The following is a 19,862-nucleotide window of genomic DNA, read 5'->3' on the forward strand; positions in this document are numbered from 1 at the left end:
GAGTGGGAAGCTTTTCCCTTCCTCCAGGGGATCTTCCTAACCCAGGGACCAAACCCTCAGGTCCCCCGCATCGCAGGCAGATTCTTTACCAGCTAAGACACTAGCAAAGCCCAAGAATACTGGAGTGGGCAGCCTATCCCTTCTCCAGTGGATCTTCCTGACCCAGGAATCCAACCGGGGTCTCCTGCACTGCAGAGGGATTTTTTACTAGCTGAGCCACCAGGGAAGCCCGCCAAGCCCGAAGCCCTGCCCCTACAGGGCTCTGCCCAGCCGATGATCTGCTGCCTCCACCTCCTCTCCGTGTCTTCTGGGACCTCCCTGCACAGAGCCGCACAGCCCCAGGCCCCTGGTCCCTCTGGTAGTGTCACAGCTAGCAGCAGTAGTATTAGTCACTCAGTCATGTCTGACTCTTTGCGACCCCGTGGACTGTAGCCCACCAGGCTCCTCTATCCATGGGATTCTCCAGACAAGAATACTTGAGTGAGTTGCCATTCCCTTCTCCAGGGGATCTTCCTGACCCAGGGAATCAAACCTAGGTCTCCTGCACTGCAGGCAGATTCTTTACCATCTGAGCTATAGGAAAGCCCAGCATCACAGCTATCACCAAACACTTACTGGTTGCTCTGGACCTATGCCCGCCTCCCCACTGGACGACGCTTACATGGGCTCTGACCTCCAGGGGACCACGGGCTGCACCTGCCCTCCTCTGCTGCGTCTCCCAGCTCCTAACTTAATGCCTGGCCTCCACAGCAGGTCCTCAGCAAACGCCTGCTGAGTTAAAGGAAACATTTCCTCAGCTTTTTACTCTGAAAACCAAGGGTCACGAGAGTTTTAAATGAGAACCCACGCTGTGTGGATGGTGGCGGTCAGCAGGGCTCCCCTTTCTCTCCCTCCTTCCAGCCTTGCAGAGTGCGATTCGCATTTGTTCAGCAAAACATCCAGTTTCTGCACATCAGGGACATTCCTGTCACTCATAATTAAAGAACCACACATGGTAAATTAGAGAAGGCCAAAGTTGTACTCTAGCTAACTCCCTGACCACAGGCTTTCAGCTGCCTTTCAGTTACCAAGTCTGGAAACCAGCTTGGAGTCAGCATCTCTCTGGAGCTAAGGGTACTCCCTGCTGGGAAAGCATGTCAGTGGTTCCCTAACAGGCAAAGAGAGCCAACATCCCTGACTCACGATTACGGGGGGCCTTCAGCCTGGGGAGAATGGTGGGCACTCCGACAAGAGTTCATTCATTCATTGAGTGTTTATGGAGCCCTTACCCTGCCAGCCTCTACCCTCATTCTCAGGCTGGAAAGGACCTTGAGGATGAACTGATCCAACACCTTCCTTTAAAGGCACAGAAACTGAAGGACACAGAGTGGGCGTGACTTTCCCAAGGCCCCTTACCCTACAGAGATGATTAGTCTCAGCTGTGCTGGGGGCAGAGGTGTGATTAGATCACAGGTCTGTCACCTCTGTGGTCCAGGGGTCATCCTCACCCAGCAGACTCAGCAGAGGCTGCTCAGATAGGCTGATAGATTCTCAGAAGGCAAACTAAAACAGTTTTCTCAAGGGAAGCTGAACCTCCAAATAGCATAATGTAACTCTAAGTGCTGCAGTGGTCTGTCTCAGTGGCTCCTCCAGGCTCACATCTCTCCAGTCTCCCTCTCAACTCAGCACTCGGTACTTACTACTCAGTACTCAATACTTAGTACTCAGTACTTAGTACTCAGTACCCTCAGCTTCTTTCAGTTCACTCTCTGGACCCTGGCTGGCATGTTCTATTTCCTGTGCCTAGGAAGACCACCCCCTCCGTTTTAGCCCTTTGGGGCTGCTCTAACAAAACACTTCAGACTGAGTAGCTAGCTTATAAACAACAGAAATGTATTGTTCACCGTTCTGGAGGCTGGAAGTCTGAGGTCAGGATGCCAGCAAGGTTGGGTGAGAGCCCTCTTCTAGGTCACAGACTTCTTGTATCCTTACATGGCAGAAGGGACTGGAGAGCTCTGTGGGCAGGGATCTCATTCACACGGGCTCCACCCTCACGACCTAATCACTTCCTAACAGCCTTGCCTCCTAACACCATCACCTTCCACGGTTAGACTTTCAACATATGAATTTGGGGGTGGGGACACAAATATTCAGTCCATAACACCCTCCGTCTCTGCATAGCTCCCTACATCAGTCTCTAAAGGTCAAATCAAACACTTCTTTCTCAGGAAGACTTCCTCTGGACCAGGTGAGGGTCCCCCTGCCAGATGCCCTGTGACACCTCTCCTTTCCCCATCATGACTCTCATCACACAGAATGGAAGATCCATCCTTAATATCCTTCTTCCTCGAGAAATTTTAAACTCTCTCAGGGCAGAAACTGAACCTGCATCAACCCCACGGTGGCCCAGGGTCAGCACAAGACGACCAGCACAACACAGGTCCACAGGAAGTGCTCGTGGAAACTGAGCATCAGTGAACCAGAAGTACCTAGACTCAAATCCAGAGACGAGAGTGAGGACAGACGGAACCTCCACTTCATGTGACGTGGATGTAAGGACTTAGCAGAGATCTCAGGATGCAGGAATGAAACATCTTGCCTTTAGAGAAGGATCCTCTTTTTTTAAAAAAAAAACAAACAAACATGTCAGAAGGCAGGTCTACATATTAATTAAAGCCTTATCATGAAGGGGGTCTGCACGACTCGTGATCAAGCCGAGCAGACGCTTCAGGACGTAGCACAGGTTTTAGGGCCTGAGTCTCACAGCCCCACACACTAATACAGTCTGTTCCTCACATCTGGATTCCACATCTGGTGACTCACGCATGGGCTGTGGTGCAGCAATCATGGGGTAATGTGTTCCGAGGACTCGCACCTCTGTGGTGATGACAGACAGCAATTCTGTGTCTGGGGCTCCACGTAGGAGGTTAATAAAACCAACCCCAACCCCAGAGGGAGAAAGCCACAGTGGCCACCTGCCAAGAGGGTGACCAAGGCTGAGAGACAGAATTACACCATTTGCTGGCATTTTAAAAAATAATAAATCTAGCAGCAGCCATTCATTTGCTAACTCTTTGTAGGTTTTTTTTTTTTTTCTCAGACAAATCAGAAGCAGCTCAACTGAGACATATTTTTAGAGGTCACCCCGGGTAACAGATTCTGAAGTCAGGGGACCCCAGTCTTAGCCCCGACTCTGTTGTCGACCCCCAGGGTCAGCCTGGGTGGCATCAGTTTTCTCCCCATGCCACAAAAGAAAGAAAAGATCTCCAAGTTTCCTTCTGTTCCTTTCAACCTCTAATGTAAATACATGAGGATAAAGTGGTCTTCTCTCCAGTCTCTATGATGGACTGAATTGTGTTCTCCTCAAATTCCGAGTTGAAGCCCAAACCCTCAATGTGCTGGTATTTGGAGGTGGGGCCTTTGGGAGGTGACTAGGGTTAGATGAGATTATGAGCATGGGACCCCCCACGATGGGATGTGCCCTTCTAAAAAGAGACAACAAAAGAGTGTATTCTGTATGTGTGTGTCTGTGTATGATGGGAGGGCACAGCAGGAAGGCAGACATCTGCAAGCTCAGAGGAGGGTTCTCACCAGAGCTGACCATACTGGCATCTTGATCTTGGACGTCCAGCCTCCAGAACTGCAGATAATTACATTTCTGCTGTTAAGTCACCAAGCATGCAGTTTTTGATACTGCCTAAATACAGTAACACACTGCTCTTGTCTTGCTCAGGGTTGCTTCGGTCCTTCAAAGTCAGGAGGCATCAGGTAGGAAAAAGCCTTTGCACACCCGCCTCTGGTGGCCAGTGTAGGAGTATCCCCAGCTGAAATGCCCAGTGCTCTATGCTTGTCACTCAGATCTGTATCAGCACCAGCCACTTGCTAGAGGAAGGCAGCACCTGGGCTCTTGAGTCTGACTCCTCCCAGCTAGTCACCACATGGAGGGCAGGCCAGGCCTACCAGGAGTGGGTTTCCAGGCTACCTTAGCCCTCTCCTAGTGTGGGGCCGTCTAACAGTGGGAAGTAAGATTTCAACAAGAGTACCTTCAGGTTTATGGCAATTTACAAGTTCCCCAAGCACTTCAGTGAACGTCTTTCCCTGTACTACAAAGTGACCCTGAGAAGGAGGCATAAATGATCATTCCCAGTTTATAGGTGAACAGTCAGATGCAGGCAAGAGACCTAAGAAATGTGGGTTTGGTCCCTGGGTCAGGAAGATCCCCTGGAGGAGGGCATGGCAATCCACTCCAGTATTCTTGCCTGGAAACTCCCATAGACAGAGGAGCCTGGCAGGTTATGATCCAGAGGGTCACAGAGTCAGACACAACTTTAGAAACTTAGCATGCATGCAGTCAGATCCAGAGAGGTCAGTTCCCTCCCAAGATTTAAGCCCACTCTTCGGGCTCTTAGTTCAGTGTTCTTTCTGCTCTGCCATGCTGATTCTAGATCTGTGCACAGATGGCCACAGGGAAGGGTCCTGATGGGGTCTCACTGCAGCAGGTGGAGCAGAGCTGCTCCCAACAGGCCAGGAGGGCAGGAAGTTCCCCATGGAGGTGATGCTGGCCCTGAGCTGGGTTTCTGCCAGCAGAGGTGGGATATGGAAGTTGTCCTAAGTGGAGACAGGCTGGGCTGGAGGTTCAGGCCCTGCTCAGAGAAGAGGGGAGCTGCCTCCTTTGAAGAACTGGAGGGAACAGGGAAGAAGACCTGGGTGGGGCTCAGGAGGTGGAGGAAGGTGCTCTCTGCCACCTGCCAAGTCAAGGTCCACTGAAGGGTCCGGAACAGAAGATGGACCCTGTGCCAGGTGCCACAGGATGAAAACACAGGTGGTCTCTGCCCATTCACTCAACATTCGTTGAACTTTATGGAGTATTTCCTGTGGGTAAGGCCTGGAACTCAGTCTGTGAGTAAGGGTCTCTAACCTCCAGAAGCTCGCAGGCCTGTGGGCTGTGTGCTCCACGCACATCTAGACTAGCGAGTCTTTCCTGATGCTGAGATGGGCTTGCAGTAGGTTTATTTCAGAAATTTCCAGGAGGTAGAGATGGGAGGAGTCTTCTCAGCTGCAGCTTGCAGGAGAGACCCCCTGATTTCCCTCCCCACCTCAACCCCGTTAAGGGTTGTAGAACAACCCTCCAAGGGGTGATCGCAGCTTTGGGGTCAGGGGACCAAGAGGAAGGGAGGGTGGGGTCACTCCAGAGGCCAGAGAGCCCAAGGTGCCCGCAGGGCTGTGAGAATAACAGGGTCCATTCCTTCCAGGGCCCTGGGAAACTGCGCCTGCTCACCATGCTTCCAAGAACCTTCCAGAAAGTGAGCAGAGTATTCTTTAGGCCACCTGCTATCAAGGCGGTAAGTGGAGGCTGCCTTTATGAAGGGCCAAGGATACCCGTATCTGCTGAGCAGGCCTGGCTGAACTCCAACGGGCTCCCCACCCACAGCCCAGCATGATTTCAAAAAAGATGCAGTCATGGTGTCAGGCTGTTTGTGATTTGGGACAGAGCTGGGAAACACACATTCCCAACCCCAGTTTACTGTGGCCACACTGAAAACACAGCCCATTATTACAGAACAGGGCAGCTAGACAGAATCAACCCGGGGCAGACACAGGCTTCAAATAGGGGACAAGCTCAATAGATATGTGTCAGAACGCGGGTCAAATGCATCTCTTACAAATACCACCATTGTCTGTGTGTGTGCTCAGTCATGTCTGACTCTGCAACTCCATGGACTACAGCCCTCCAGGCTCCTCTGTCCATGGGATTTCCCAGGCAAGAGTGTTAGAGTGGGTTACCATTTCCTTTTCCAACTGAGCTATCAAGGGGCCCTGACTTCTTTGGTGGCTCAGACGGTAAAGTGTCTGCCTACAATGCAGGAGACCCAGGTTTGATCCCCAGGCTGGGAAGATCCCCTGGAGAAGGAAATGGCAACACACTCCAGTACCTTGCCTAGAAAATCCCATGGACAGAGGAGCCTGGTAGGCTACAGTCCATGGGTTTGCAAAGAGTCGGACATGACTGAGTGACTCACTTTCTTTCACCATTTCCTACTCCAACCATTGCCTGCTGCTGTTGCTGCTGCTAAGTTGCTTCAGTCGTGTCTGACTCTGTATGACCCCAGAGACGGCAGCCCACCAGGCTCCCCTGTCCCTGGGATTCTCCAGGCAAGAACACTGGAGTGGGTTGCCATTTCCTTCTCCAATGCATGAAAGTGAAAAGTGAAAGTGAAGTCGCTCAGTCGTGTCCGACTCTTAGTGACCCCATGGACTGCAGCTTACCAGGCACCTCCGTCCATTGGATTTTCCAGGCAAGAGCACTGGAGTTGGTTGCCACTGCCTTCTCCAACCATTGCCCAAGGATAGGATAATTCTAACTCATCTGACCATCTCATGTAGACACACCATACATAATAAACAAATACATATCAAAATTCACTTCTAATGGTATTGTTGCACATTTACTCAAATGGATGATATCACTGTATCATTAGTTACAAGCCCTATAAATGAGAAAATGGATATTTGAAAGTGTCAGTGGTCATAACAGATGTGGCTGGAAGGAGGGAGTGGGACACGCAATTGTAAGGAAGAGGGGCAGCATTTGTTTGGAAGGGTCATGAAAATTTCTTAGATGTCCTGCAATTATCTTATAGTCAGGTCTTGGTTATCACAGCAATGGGGAGGTCCAAACAAATGCATGGATAATCTAAGATGATGAGAATTAAAATAAGTCAGCTAAAAAGCAGGCTTCTGGCTTTGGCATGCAGTCAAATGTACATGCAATTCCACACACCCACTCTCTTTCTGCACCCTGATGTCCAGCTCCTCCCTGTGCTGGCCGTGCTGGCCAGGACAGCCGGGCAGGCAGCCACAAGCAAGCCATAAAACTCAAGACTCCATCCCAAATGGGGGAAACCTTTTCTCACAGCCGGCGGAGTTAGAGAGGCACACCCAGCTATGCAATCAGGGCACCTGCCCAAGTGAACAGATGACATAAAAAGGTGGACATGTTAGGTTGTGACCACAGTTCTATCAGTGGTCAGGGAACCTGGTCCTATAACTGGAAAGACTAGCAGGACCCGCAAGGTACATGGCAATCCTGTTCCTCCACTTTTGACCCCTTCTCTCAAAATGACTATTTTTAAGCCTTTATCTTTGTCCACTTGGAAACAGGACTGCAGGGCAGAAAACAGCATCCTTCAGTGAAGAGAAGGCCATCAGGGAGCTTTTTTTTTTTTTAGGTAATGGAGACAGGAATTGGGACCAGCTGCCGGGAAATATGTCCCCAGGGAACCTCACTGCCAACCTCACTGCCCCCCCCACATCTGCTGCCAAATTATCCGGATTGGGGGAGGGGACGGGGTTCTCAGGAGCCTCCCCTTCTCGCAGAACTGACTTTGGAGTCACAAGAGTCCAGAGTCTGAACCCATCCCGTAACAGCTGGTCACTTTAGGCTTTTCACTTGGTCTGAAGGTGAGGATTCTGCTGAGGTTGAGACCCAGAGAAAGCACGCGCTCAGCGGGCAGCGCAGCCGAAAGTCCGCAGTCAGGAAGGCATCTACTTCACTATAACTCATACCTGCTCCGAAATGACCACGGGCCGGGAAGGAAGAGGCAGAAGCCGTCTTGGGGCAGGAAAGCGGCAGCCACCGGGGCTGACATCGCTGGGAGGGGGCTTTCGCACACGTTCAGCCATGAACTCGGGGGCGGGGGGGGGGGGGCGGGGGGGGGCGGGGGGGGTGGGCAGACCCACCCGTGGTCACTGTCCTCGGCGCCCCCTACCCACGATCGCCCGTGCCGGGTCCCCCTTGTTCGACGTCACAACACTCACTGGCACAGGTCTTGCCGTCACTGCGGAGCATGTGTCCCTCGGGACACTCGCAGACGAAGGATCTGTCCGTGTTGACGCAGGAGTACTCGCAACCGTGGTGGCTGAGCAAGCAGTAATCCACTCCTGCAAAATCCCACAGCCAGGGAATCAGATCACGGACCTGCGTGCCCCCCTAACCCTCCTCCTCCTGCCCCGGGAAGGCGCGCGGTCCCCAGGGGACAGACAGCCCCACCATCTCCCCCGGAGCAACGCGCAGAGGACAGAGGGGGGCCCGCCGTCCCCTACGGCCGTCACGTTCTCCACGCTGGTGGCAAAGCTCTTCCCTGTAAGAGAAGCACGAAGGGCACTCACGTGAGCAGGTCTTGAGGTCGTCGTTGATGAGGAAGCCTTCCGAACACTGGCACACGAACGAGTCCCCCGTGTTGAGACACAGCTGCTCACAGCCGTGGTCCTGCTCGGCGCAGTGATCCACCCCTGCGGGCGACCACACAGGGAAAACCCCTGAAGTAAGCCAGGAGGGCATCAGAGAACAAAACCACCTCCCCAGGGAGCGACTGCCTGGCAGTTTCACTCCGTTGATGCCCCAAAGAGAGAGGTGTATGGTTTCCTTCCACCCTGTGCCACTGGCCTGGTTTTATTTCGTATTTCTTTGAGGAGTAAGGTGCATGGGACTCCAGCCAAGGCGGTAAGGACAGCAGCCCTCTGCACCTGGGCCAGGTCTGGGCATCACCTGCAATCCCCAGGGGCACCTCTGCGAGAAGGTGCCCTCCCCATGGCACAGAGAGCAGAACCAGGTTCGGGAAGGTGGAGCTGCGGACCGACCGGCTCCCTGAGGCTGACAGCCGTGTCTCAGGATTGGGGAGGGCTCCACGCCACACTATTTGGGCTCAAATCCCACCTCCCCCTACTGGCTTCCCAGCTGTGAGATGCTTGCTAGGCGGTCATTTGGCCTCTCTGCCAGCATCTCATGACTTGAGAAATGGGGTTGAGGCTCGCTTTTTTCTAGGAACATGGTGGGAAGAGTGGATTCACCTAAAACCCTCAGAACAGTGGCTGGCATGCATAATCACTTTGTGAATGCCTGTCATTACAAAGTATACAGCTGGGGGAAAAAGAACTGTATAGTTCCTTTGTATCTGAAAGAGAAAAAGTGCTGTTATCCCCCATAACCAGGACATCCAGATTCAGAAAACAAACCAACGCCAAGGCCTTGCGTGTGTGGCCAGTCCTGGCACCCGAGCCCTGCACAGCTGGCCCAGCTAGGATAACAGACACACAGCTGCGGTGAACTGGTTCCCACCAGACAGCCCTGCAGGCTGCCTCCCAGATTTCCTTGATGGAGAAAACGCACACCCGGAGACTGCAGAGACACTGGAGGCCTTGTGCAGGGCCATGGGGTGGACCTCTTTAACTCCCACAGGGCCTGGGACTATGCCTTCTGGAACATTCCACCTGTGGCTGTGCCTACTGTAAACATTCACAAAATCTCAAGAGCCAGAGACTTCTATTCACATCTCAGTTCACCATTTACCCATCACGTGATCCTGGGAAACGTAACTTAATCTCCTTGCGCTTGTTTCCCCGACTTTAAATGGGGGTAAGAATATTGATGCCTCACTGGGATCTGGTGCAGATAAAGTGAGTGAGTCCTTGGGAAGTGATCCCGGCCACGCCTACACGGAGCAAGCACCTCATAAGGGCTTCCTATCGTGATGGTTTGTGGGCTCCCTGAGCCCCCATGGAGAATAGGATTACCAGGCTATCTCTGGGGACCCCTAGGAAGAAATAGCTTAGTTTATACTTTTTTGAAGCCGACTAGATGGTCCTTCTTACTAGATTCCAGAAAGAAAAGATGGCTCAATCTCTTCTGCTCCAAGGCGTGTAGGGAGGGGGAGGCAGATCATGGGCCCTGGGGCTCTACGTGGGTCACGCCTAGCCTGCCCTGGGATGCCTGTCAGAGCTGTCAGCTGGCAGGCCCCACGCTCCTGGAAGAGAAGGCAGGCAGGCTGTACACAGATCCATCTTCACCGGGGCGTCTCCTCGTCAAGCAGAAGGACCCTTGTTCACCACTGGCTTTTCACAAGGACTCAGAGACTTCCAGAGGCAAGTGCAGAGCAGTGCCAACTCTCTGGTTCAAAAATGCTTTGACTTCCGAGATTGATGCTTCGAAAGCCCGATCGAGGACTCTGTTTCCTCTGAAGACCGAAAGGGGCACGAGGTTTCCCGAGGACTGCTCTGCACCTAATACTTCATCTGTGAAACTTCCCCTCCAGGCGGTGGAGGGTCCAAATACTGAACAGCTGTACTGTTCTCACTCACAATCTATCTCTGTCCCCAAAGCTGGAGCAGATGTGCAGCTCGCTGGGTGGAAAGCTACACAAAGGGCCCCTTCTGTGCCAGCCGTGTCACCAAGCCCCTCGCTGGCACCCCCCAGGGTCAGGGCGTCCCCCGCCGTGTCACGCGCCCCACCCCTGCTGGCTTGGACCAGTGGAGACTGTGCCTCGTAAAAAAGAGATGGAACCATCCAGCTGGCACATCTTGCAAGTTTCCCTGTTGACATCACCAGACCGAGTTGTGTTTCGCCTCTTACACAAGAAAATGAAGACAATGCTTCATAAAAAGTCCCATGTTTCTCAGCTTGCCCTCAGATGAGGTCTGCAGTGGCCCAAGGGCCTTCTGAGGTCTGTCTCTTTTCTGGTTCCTGTCCCAGGCTCTGTGGCAACAAAGCGCTCTTATTTTTAATTGTATGTTTTCCTTGTGTCAAGCATTGTGCTAAGAGGTTGAAACAGTCCTCATGATTCCCCGTAACAACTCCAGAAAATCAATGCTGTTATCATCTTCCCTTTTTTTAAATGGATGGGAAAGTCAAAGCTTGGAGAACTTTAATACCTTACCTGGGGTCACATGTCTAGTATGAGGCAGAGTCTGGATGAAATCAGGCTGGTCTGACTTAATCAAGGCTCTCAAGAGCAAATGGTAATATTAGCTAATATTTGTGTGTGTGTTAGTTGCTCAGTCATGTCCAACTCTTTGCGACCCCACGGACTGTAGCCCGCCAGGCTCCTCTGTCCATGGAATTCTCCAGGCAAGAATACTGGAGTGGGTAATCATTCCCTTCTCCAGGGGATCTTCCTGATTCAGAGCTCGAACTCAGGACTCCTGCATTGCAGGCAGATTCCTTACCATCTGTGCCACCAGGGAAGCCTAGTTAATATTTACTGGGCTTTTATTATGTGTCTAGCAGCATTTTTCTAAGTGTTTTCTACATGCTGATTCTTTCACTCTTCACAATCCAGTCTCTGAGGTAAGCAGCATGAGTAGTCCCATTTTACAGACGATGAAACTGAGGCCAGGAAAGTTAAGGCTGCTGGACCATCAGGCTCATAGGAAACCCAGGAGCTTCAGAAGTGACTGACTGCTAGTGAGCCCCAGGGCCTGCGTGTGAACCTGGCCCTCCCATGAGCCCCCTGTCCCCCTGACCCAGGGACACTCACGGCTGCAGGTCTTGCCGTTGGGGTCCAGGGTGTAGCCCCGGCGGCAGCGGCAGTAGTAGCCCTCCTCCGTGTTGATGCATTCGTGCTCACAGCCTGGCTTGTTCAGTGCGCAGTAGTTGATCCCTGAAGGGAGAAAGGGCAAACATTCCTTCAGGCTTGGGGCTTCTCCCAGAGCTGAGGTTGGCCCCTCCCAGTAAATATTCAGTAAGGAAGGTGCTCCATGGGACACAGATGGCAGCTCCAGTTCTGCACGAGCTTGTTTGGGAGAACCTGGCACCTGGGGTATGTCCCTCTGCACTCTCCAGCAGGGGTCTCCTCCTCAATAGATGGCCAAAACGCTGGTGAAATGGTTAGGGGAAGCACACTGATTGAAACCGCCCACCCTGACCAGGCACCATAGTAACCATTTGCATGAGTTGTTTTATGACAGGAGATCCTGATAAGGAATACAGAACTAATAAGCCACCACCAACCGGAAGAGTTCGGGAAAGGTCAAAAGGAGACACTACGTGTCCATCCACTTCCCAGAGTCCCTCTTGCTAGTACCCATCTTGGCTGAGCGATGTGTGCGCCACCAGGAAAGACTGAATTAGAATGATTGGCCAAAGACCACCTGGAAACTAGTCCCATCACCATAAAATCCGAGACTGCGAGCCACGCGGCGGAGCAGTTCTCCTGGGTTCCCTTACCCTACTGCTCTCCACCCGGGTGCCCTTTCCCAGTAAAATCTCTTGCTTTGTCAGCACATGTGTCTCCTCGGATAATTCATTTCTGAGTGTTAGACAAGAGCCCAGTTTCAGGCCTTGGAAGGGGTCCCCCTTCCTGCAACAAAATGGGTTGAGCACCACGGTTCCCAGCCCATCTCCTCCCAAGAATGATGGAAACGCTGGGAAAATTCAATCTCTTCTGCCAGTTAACCTGATTACTAGGGCTCAAAGCATGTATGGAGCTGCTGCTGGCAGTGACATCTGACAACGACATGGGACGGCACAAGGCAGAATAATCAGCAGCTGATCTTGCAAGATACCCAGCGATTTTGGACAGGCGGGAAAAAGCAGTTACATTAAGAAGGGTCCAAAGCCCCACTGGGTTCTGGGTGACAGCGTGACACCATCCATAATCAAGAAACTGGAGAAGACGCATCTCTGATGCTGGCCCAGGTTGTTACAGCTCTGCCCTATTCACCCCCATCCAAGCTGCATTTCTGCCGGCAGACATCGGCAGCATCACCACCAGCAGTCAATTAGCAGTTTCATTTTCTGGTAGAAAATGCTAAAACCACAAGCTGGATCACCCCCACCCCCTCCCCCACAGAGAAGGTAATGGAAGAGACGAAGAACTATAAAGGGAAATAAAATGAGCTTGTGGAAGACCTCTATGAGACTGGTCACCAACCTCAGGGGCTGAGCTGGAGCCATTTAGCTGCATTGTTCTTTTTCCCGGGGATGTGGCAGACACTGTTGGTTGCCTTGCCAACAAGCATTACCCTGTCTTCCTGAAACCAGAACCCTGACCCCCCAAGGCATGAGTCATGAGTAGTATAAGCCAGCCTGGCAAGCATGTTCTCCTTTGCCAGGAATTGGTCTAGAGGTGGGAAGATGCCTAGTTCTCGCCAACGAGACAGAAGAATTTATTGCGGCCCCTAGGAAATATGTCTCTTCCTGAGAAGACAAAGATGTATGAAAAGAAATGAAATGAAACCCATACTCAAAGGACCTCAGACCATCCCGTAAAGGGTCCATGCTGTGCCCTCCCACATGACTGGTGGATGGAACTTTCCATGTGCAGAGAAGAAGTGGCTGCAGACTGCATACAGAGAGGACTCCCATGACCCGCAGGGGCTGGCCTGAGAGAAGAGACGCCGCCACGAGCCGCAGGCCCTGGGCACACTCTCTGTGCTTCACCCCTTCTGCGTGAGGAGAGGCAGACTGTTGTTCACTGTGTGCAGCTATCAGTTCACCAACAGCCTCACCTGTGTGAAACGGACGTGAACGTCAGAAAACAAGGAGTGAGATTCCGTGAAGAAAAACAGACCTAGCAATAAAACACCGGCCACAGGCAAAGAGACAAAGAGCCAAGAAAAGAGGCACAGAACACAAAGGGCCCCACAGACTGGGCCACGTAGTGCAGGACCTGCAGGAATGTCTCCATCACACCATCAGAGAAAAGTAAAATTATCTTCAGTAAGTGCTGTTCTAAAAAGCCAGCATTCAGCCACTATGGAAAACAGTATGGAGGTTTCTTCAAAAAAAAATTAAACCTAGAATTACACGTGATCCAGCAATTCCACTTTTGGGTTTATACCCAAGAGAACAGAAAGCAGGGCCTTGAACATATCTATGTTCACAGCATCTTTATTCACAATGACCCAAAGGTGGAAGCAACCCAAGTGTCTACTGAATGGATCGGCAAAATGTGGCAAATACAGAACGTGGGATATTATTCAGCCTCAAAAAAGAAGGAAGTTCTGACGTGGAATGAGCCTTATGGTAAGTGAAACGAGCCAGTCACAGAAGGACAAATCTTGTAAGATTCCACTTATATGAGGTACCTAGAGTAGGCAGTCATAGAGATGGAAAATAGAATGGTGATTGCCGGGACTGGGGGAGAGAGGAGTGGGGAGTTACTGTTTAATCAGTGCAGAGTTTCAGTCTGGGGAGATAAAGTTCTGGAGCTGGATGGTGAGGATGGTTGTGTAACAACAAAAATGTACTTAATGCCACTGAAGTGAAGTGATGCGAAGTGAAAGTTGCTCAGTCGTGTCCGACTCTTTGCAACCTCATGGACTATACAGTCCATGGCATTCTCCAGGCCAGAATACTGGAGTGGATAGCTGATCCCTTCTCCAGGGGATCTTCCCAACCCAGGGATCCAACCCAGGTCTCCAGCATTGCAGGCGGATTCTTTACCAGCTGAGCCACAAGGGAAGCCCAAGAATACTGGAGTGGGTAGCCTATCCCTTCTCCAGAGGATCTTCCCGACCCAGGAATCGAACTGGGGTCTCCTACATTGCAGGCAGATTCTTCCCCAACTGAGCTATCAGGGAAGCCCAAACTGTGCACTTAAAAATGGCTGCAGTGGTAAATTTTGTTCTGTAGGCAGTCACTTGAGTCGTGTCCAACTCTTTGTGACCCCGTGGACTGTAGCCCGCCTGGCTCCTCTGTCCATGGGATTCTCCAAGCAAGAATACTGGAGTTGAGTTGCCATGCCCTCCTCCAGGGGATCTTCCCAACCTAGGGATCAAACCCACATCTCTTGCATTGCAGCCACATTCTTTATCACTGAGTGACCCAGGAAGCCCCTTATTCTGTATATTTTATGGCAACTTTTAAAGGGCCAACACTATCTTTAAGAAAGATTTACATACTTTAATTAAATTCAAAAACATGAAGATTCTTGGGGCTTCCCTGGTGAATCAGTGGTAAAGAGTCCTTCCCCCTGCCAAGGCAGGGGACATGGGTTCAATTCTTGGTCCACAAGGATCCCACGTGCCATGGAGCAACTAAGCCTGTGGGCCACAACTACTGAGCCTGCGCTCTAGAGCCTGGGAGCCGCAACTACTGAGCCCACCACATCCCACAGCCACCGAAGCCCGCAAGCTCTAGAGCCTGTGCTCTGCAACAAGAGAGGCCACCGCAATGGGAAGCTCGAGCACCACCGCTAGAGAGTAGCCTCGGCTGGCCACAACCGGAGAAAGCCCCCCACAGCAAAAAAAGACACAGCACAGTCAAAAACAGACAAATAAATAATTTTAAAACATGGCGATTCTTAAAAGGTTAGCACTCAGCTATCTGGCAAACTGCAGTTCCCAAATGCCTCTTCTCCGGTGGCTCCTTGCCACAGAGGTTGACCTGTAGAGAGCTCTGTCTTCTTTATGTGCTTGAATCACAGTTCTTCACATGTATGTAAGTTACTCATTCATTCGCTCAGTATTCACTGGGTACCCACTATGCCCCCTACCTCTGGTCCAGTCCGCTCATTAACTGTGATGAGCTACACGTAGGCCAGGCTTGGGTGTGGGTTTATCTGGCAAAGCCCGGAGTGTCCAGTAACCCTGCGAGATGAGACGGCTGGGCTGTCAGCAACTAAACGGCACGTATGAGCACCAGCTCAAAAAGGAGCTGGAGACCTCACTGAGAAGGTAAGACATAAAAACACGAGAGATCAGAGATAGGTCATTGCAGGCTGTCATGCCAACTGAGTGGCACAGAGAGGAAGTTTTAGAAAGATGGGACAGGCTACAAAATGTGAAAGCAGAAAGTCATGCTCCTTCAGTTTAGGAAATGGAGGTTCGGAGAAGCAAAAGCAGTCTGTCCAAGGTCACATGGCCAGGATGGGTGACACTGCCAAGACTTGCCCCCCTTATTCAGCTCAACCTGTGCACCCTGTACCCTGCTGCTTAGAGTGTGATGCCTTCAGTAGGGGCAGGGGGCCAGGCTTGGTGCCAGCATGAGCAATCCTGGGGTCCCACCCACCTCTGACTCCACCCTGGGGTCCCCGCCTTGACAGTCCATCCTGGGCTCTATGTTCTGCATCCTTGCCTCAATAATTTATGCTTTAAGTCGATGACAGCACTTTCCAGAAAAAGAAATTATGCCTGGATGAGGAGAAAGAACAAATCCAGGCCAAGAGTGTTTTCCTCAGTAGGATTGTGCCTTGAATTCCCACCCCCCACCCCCCGGTTTAATTGGATGACATCAAATTCCTTTGAAAAATAGATTTCTTATTAGATTTGCAAACAGCCCACATCCATCAACTGCCCATTAAATGTAAATGGCTGTACTCTGAGCTCTAGATGGTTAACGCTCTGAAGATCCTCAGGCTCCTAACAACCAAGCCCTGATTTTAAACCCCATTTCTCTGCTTCCTGATCCCACGGAATGCTCCAGAGAGACACTGCGCGCTCACTTTCCGTTAGCAGCTGTCTGCCATAATCGCCAGCATGCATACATCAGGGCAGGAGTGGCTCTCAGAGGGATCTCTGCAGTGGAGGGCTGGGTTTGCAGCAAAGACAATGGAAAAAGTAACGACGAGGCAGGATGTTGGGAGAAGGGCTGATGAGGACATTGGGTTTTAAGAAACAAATTCCATTTTTCTTGGATGAAAAACTAGGGCACCTGGCTGAAGAGGAAATGGAGCTATCCCTGAATATATATACATGAGTGTTAAGGACTCTGGGCTGGAGACAGGCCTGTCTCCAGGCTAATTGGTGGTCACACTGCTTCCAAATGGTCACTTCCTCTCCACTTATCCTTCTGTTCTTGGCCTCTCTCCTCCCTTGATAACGATGCAAGCACTGCCTTGGACCCTTCTTTTATTCCAAGTGCCTCTCCAGGCAGGATGTGGAGGGCGGGACAGAGGGCAAGGGAATCTCAGATGACTGTAAGTGATGTGGAGCTTCAAGCCAGTTCCCCTCCACCAATGGCCACGTGCCCAGCTCACTTCCTCCTCCCTCCACTAGCAACACACAGTGAAGCCTGCAACTCCAGCGACTGACTTGGAGCAGATCTAATTTTCCCCCTTGGAAGAGGTCTAGGTCCACAGCTGAGTCCCACTGGTGAGTGATTTTTCCCTGGGGGTAGCCAGCCGCTGACACACTCGCCCTGAGAAAAAGGTGTACATAGCACAGGCAGGAGTGGCCGGGCTGGCCTCTCCCATGGACTGCAGGCATGTGTGGTCTGATGGAAAATAGTCTATCTAATTGTTTTCACATTCTGAACCTCCCAGTTAAAATTCCCATCTGATGCCTGAACGTCGCCAGAGTTTGCATCCAGGCAAGGTGGTGGGAATTCTCTTTTGTAAGAGAGGCTCAGTTGCAAAATATGGGCTCTGCCGCCTTTAACCACCCAAGGTCTCATATGTAGTAGAATGAGCACGTGAGTGCACATGTGCTGTGGGCAGGCTGTGGCTTATGGAATCAGCTCAGTAGCCCATGGCGCTTTTCAAAACACGATGTGTGGTCAGCCTTTTAAAAATCCAGTCCTGTGGTGCAGAACACTGCTGCACCCACCACTAGGAAGCAGGGGATGAGGGATATGTGCCTCAGTGGGAGTTCCAGAGAGTTCTGTGAATCAACAGTCGGGAGAATGGGGACAGTTCAGTGTACATATGTGTGGCCTAACTTTGGGAATGCTTTTTGATAAAAAATCGCAACTTATGTGCCTTACAAAGGCCACCTTTCTAACAAGATTAATTCGGGTGACAGTTGCTATTTCTCCAGGATGATAAACCTCAGAGATCCATGTATTCTTCCATTCATTCACTAAATATTGTGTCACACCGGCATGTGCTGAATACCTGAGGTGTTGAGGATTCATAAGTGAGAAAAAGAAAAGAATCCCTGTCCTTGTAGACCTTCCATTCCAGGGGGTCTCTCAGGGACAGGTCGCTTAAAGAGATCCCACTGGAGGTTCATGCTCTAGACCCCCCATAAAGCCCTCTGAGGTGCCAGAGGACACCATCTGAGCCACTCAGCACATCCTTAATATCACCCTGCTGACACCAGGCACCTCTCCAATGCTGCGAGGTTGCCCCAGAGTCTCCTATTTTTTTTCTTCCTTTATATCAAGGAAAGATGCAATGCCCCCCTTCTTAGCGACCCTCAAGTGTCTCATCTTGAGACTTCCCTGGTGGTCCAGAGGCTAAGACTCTGAGCTCCCAATGCAGGGAGCCTCGGTTCCATCCTGGGTAAGGGTACTAGATGCGATATGCCACAACTAAAGATCCCGCATGCTGCAACAAAGATCAAAAATCCGGCGTGCTGCAACTAAGACCCTGCACACTCAAATAAATAAAAGTAAATATTAAATTTAAAAAGTGTTTCATCAGGTAGGACCGGAAGAAACCAGCTCCTTTTCCCTCCAACTCTGGACCCAGCCTTTTCTTTCTCAAAGTCCCAAATACGTGTTGTGAGGGTAAGGAGGTGGGGACATGCGTCCTCATTTCAGATAGGCGAGAGATTCAGCTGGTGCCTCGACTTCACTAAAGGAAACCAGTGGGCAAACCCAGTCTATGCACTGGCTAAAAATCACCCCATCACAGGATCAGGCGAGACAAAAGGTAAAATAAGGGGCAGAACGATGTCAGCGAGCACAAATGCTGAGACCAAGCACATCTGCTGGAGATCTGCGAGAAAACGGAAAGCCAACGGGGCCATCTGTGGAACAAGTCCCTCTTCCACATGCAGTGCAACTTACTTCTGCAGGTCTTCTGATCGGGATTCAGGGTAAAGCCTTTCAGGCAGCGGCAGGCATAGGAATCATCTGTGTTAACACACTCGTGCTGGCATCCATGGTTAGGTGAAGCACAGTAGTCTATCTCTGCAAAGAAAGAAAAATCGTAATGATGAACCAAACTAGAAATCTAGCATAGGAAAACCAAAGGACTCGCAATCTTAACTTTCCCTAAACAGATACATTCCTATGACTTCAAACACTCGAAACACTCAGGCCATCGAGGGATCTCTCAAAGAAGCTATTTCTGTGTTTAGGGATACGGCCTCCCAGGAAGAGGACTTTCTTGACATATTACAAGATGTTTATGCCTTGTGAAGAGGCTTTCCTTGTCCTGGTTCATGTCAGAGCCACCAAAACGTAACCGTTGTTTGTTGTGTTGCAGGCTGGGAAGAGGGAGCCTGGCTGAATGTTTTACAGAAGGCATGCAACTGAAACAATGACTTCAAACCACTTAACTGAGTGAAACACTTAGCCAAGCAGTATACGAAATCAAATCCTGGAAAAAAGAAGGCCTGACAGTGAAAGGCATCCTTTGAGGCAAAACACCTCCCTGTTACATTATTGGCCTCATCTGCACTTAAATCATATCAAGATTTCACATCTCTAGGTATACAGTGTGGTTGTTTTAGTCACTAAGTCATGTCTGATTCTTTGGTGACCTCATGGACTATAGCCCACGAGGTCCTCTGTCCATGGGATTATCCAGGCAAGAATACTGGAGTGGGTTGCTGTTTCCTCCTCCAGGGGATCTTTCTGACCTAGGGATCAAACCCAGGCAGGGAGATTCTTTACCACTGAGCCACCAGCAAAGCCCAAGTACACATTCATTTAAATCAAAATAGAAAAAAGGTCACATGGAATTTTTAACAATGAGATATTATTGTGTAAGTGTTTTGTAGATATGGAATGGGACTCTTCTACTGATGGGTCTGAAACTTGAATGCATTGTCTAAAATTGCTTGAAATAAGTGGCCACTAATGGGGTCTTAAGAGTAAGTCTTTTTGTTTCAATGAGGCTTTTCATTGTTTCAAGGAACATATGAACTACATATATTATTTTCATAATGAAGCATTTGGTATAAATGAGTTTTCCCAGCCCATACCAAAGGAAACAGAATGAGTGAGAGAAAAGTGCACAGTATTCTCAAAAGGAAAAATATTGAGAGGATGCCAACTCTTCCCAATTTAAAGTCATGGAAAATTTTAAACATAAAAAAAAAGAACAGTATAATAAATCCACATGTATATCACTTGGCTTCAAGAGAATCAGTCTACAGCAAACCTTGTTTCCTGTATACTCCTATATCCCATGCGAAGATGCCATATAACTTGAAGC

General features: G+C 50.5%; 1 protein-coding gene across 2 annotated transcripts in view; it reads right to left on the reverse strand.

The window, feature by feature from the left end:
• The window catches only part of MATN2 (matrilin 2), a 166,777-nt gene that overhangs the window by 22,010 nt on the left and 124,905 nt on the right, over positions 1-19,862 (reverse strand). For both annotated transcript variants that reach the window (XM_052651949.1, XM_052651948.1), the window contains exons 7-10: positions 18,488-18,610; positions 11,292-11,414; positions 8,149-8,271; positions 7,798-7,920 (exon numbers count right to left, since the gene is read on the reverse strand). In XM_052651949.1, the coding sequence (XP_052507909.1) occupies positions 7,798-7,920; positions 8,149-8,271; positions 11,292-11,414; positions 18,488-18,610 (492 nt within the window). The remainder of the gene's footprint in view (positions 1-7,797; positions 7,921-8,148; positions 8,272-11,291; positions 11,415-18,487; positions 18,611-19,862) is intronic.

The sequence above is a fragment of the Budorcas taxicolor genome, chromosome 14 (genome assembly GCF_023091745.1).
Source record: "Budorcas taxicolor isolate Tak-1 chromosome 14, Takin1.1, whole genome shotgun sequence".
Lineage (NCBI taxonomy): Eukaryota > Metazoa > Chordata > Mammalia > Artiodactyla > Bovidae > Budorcas > Budorcas taxicolor.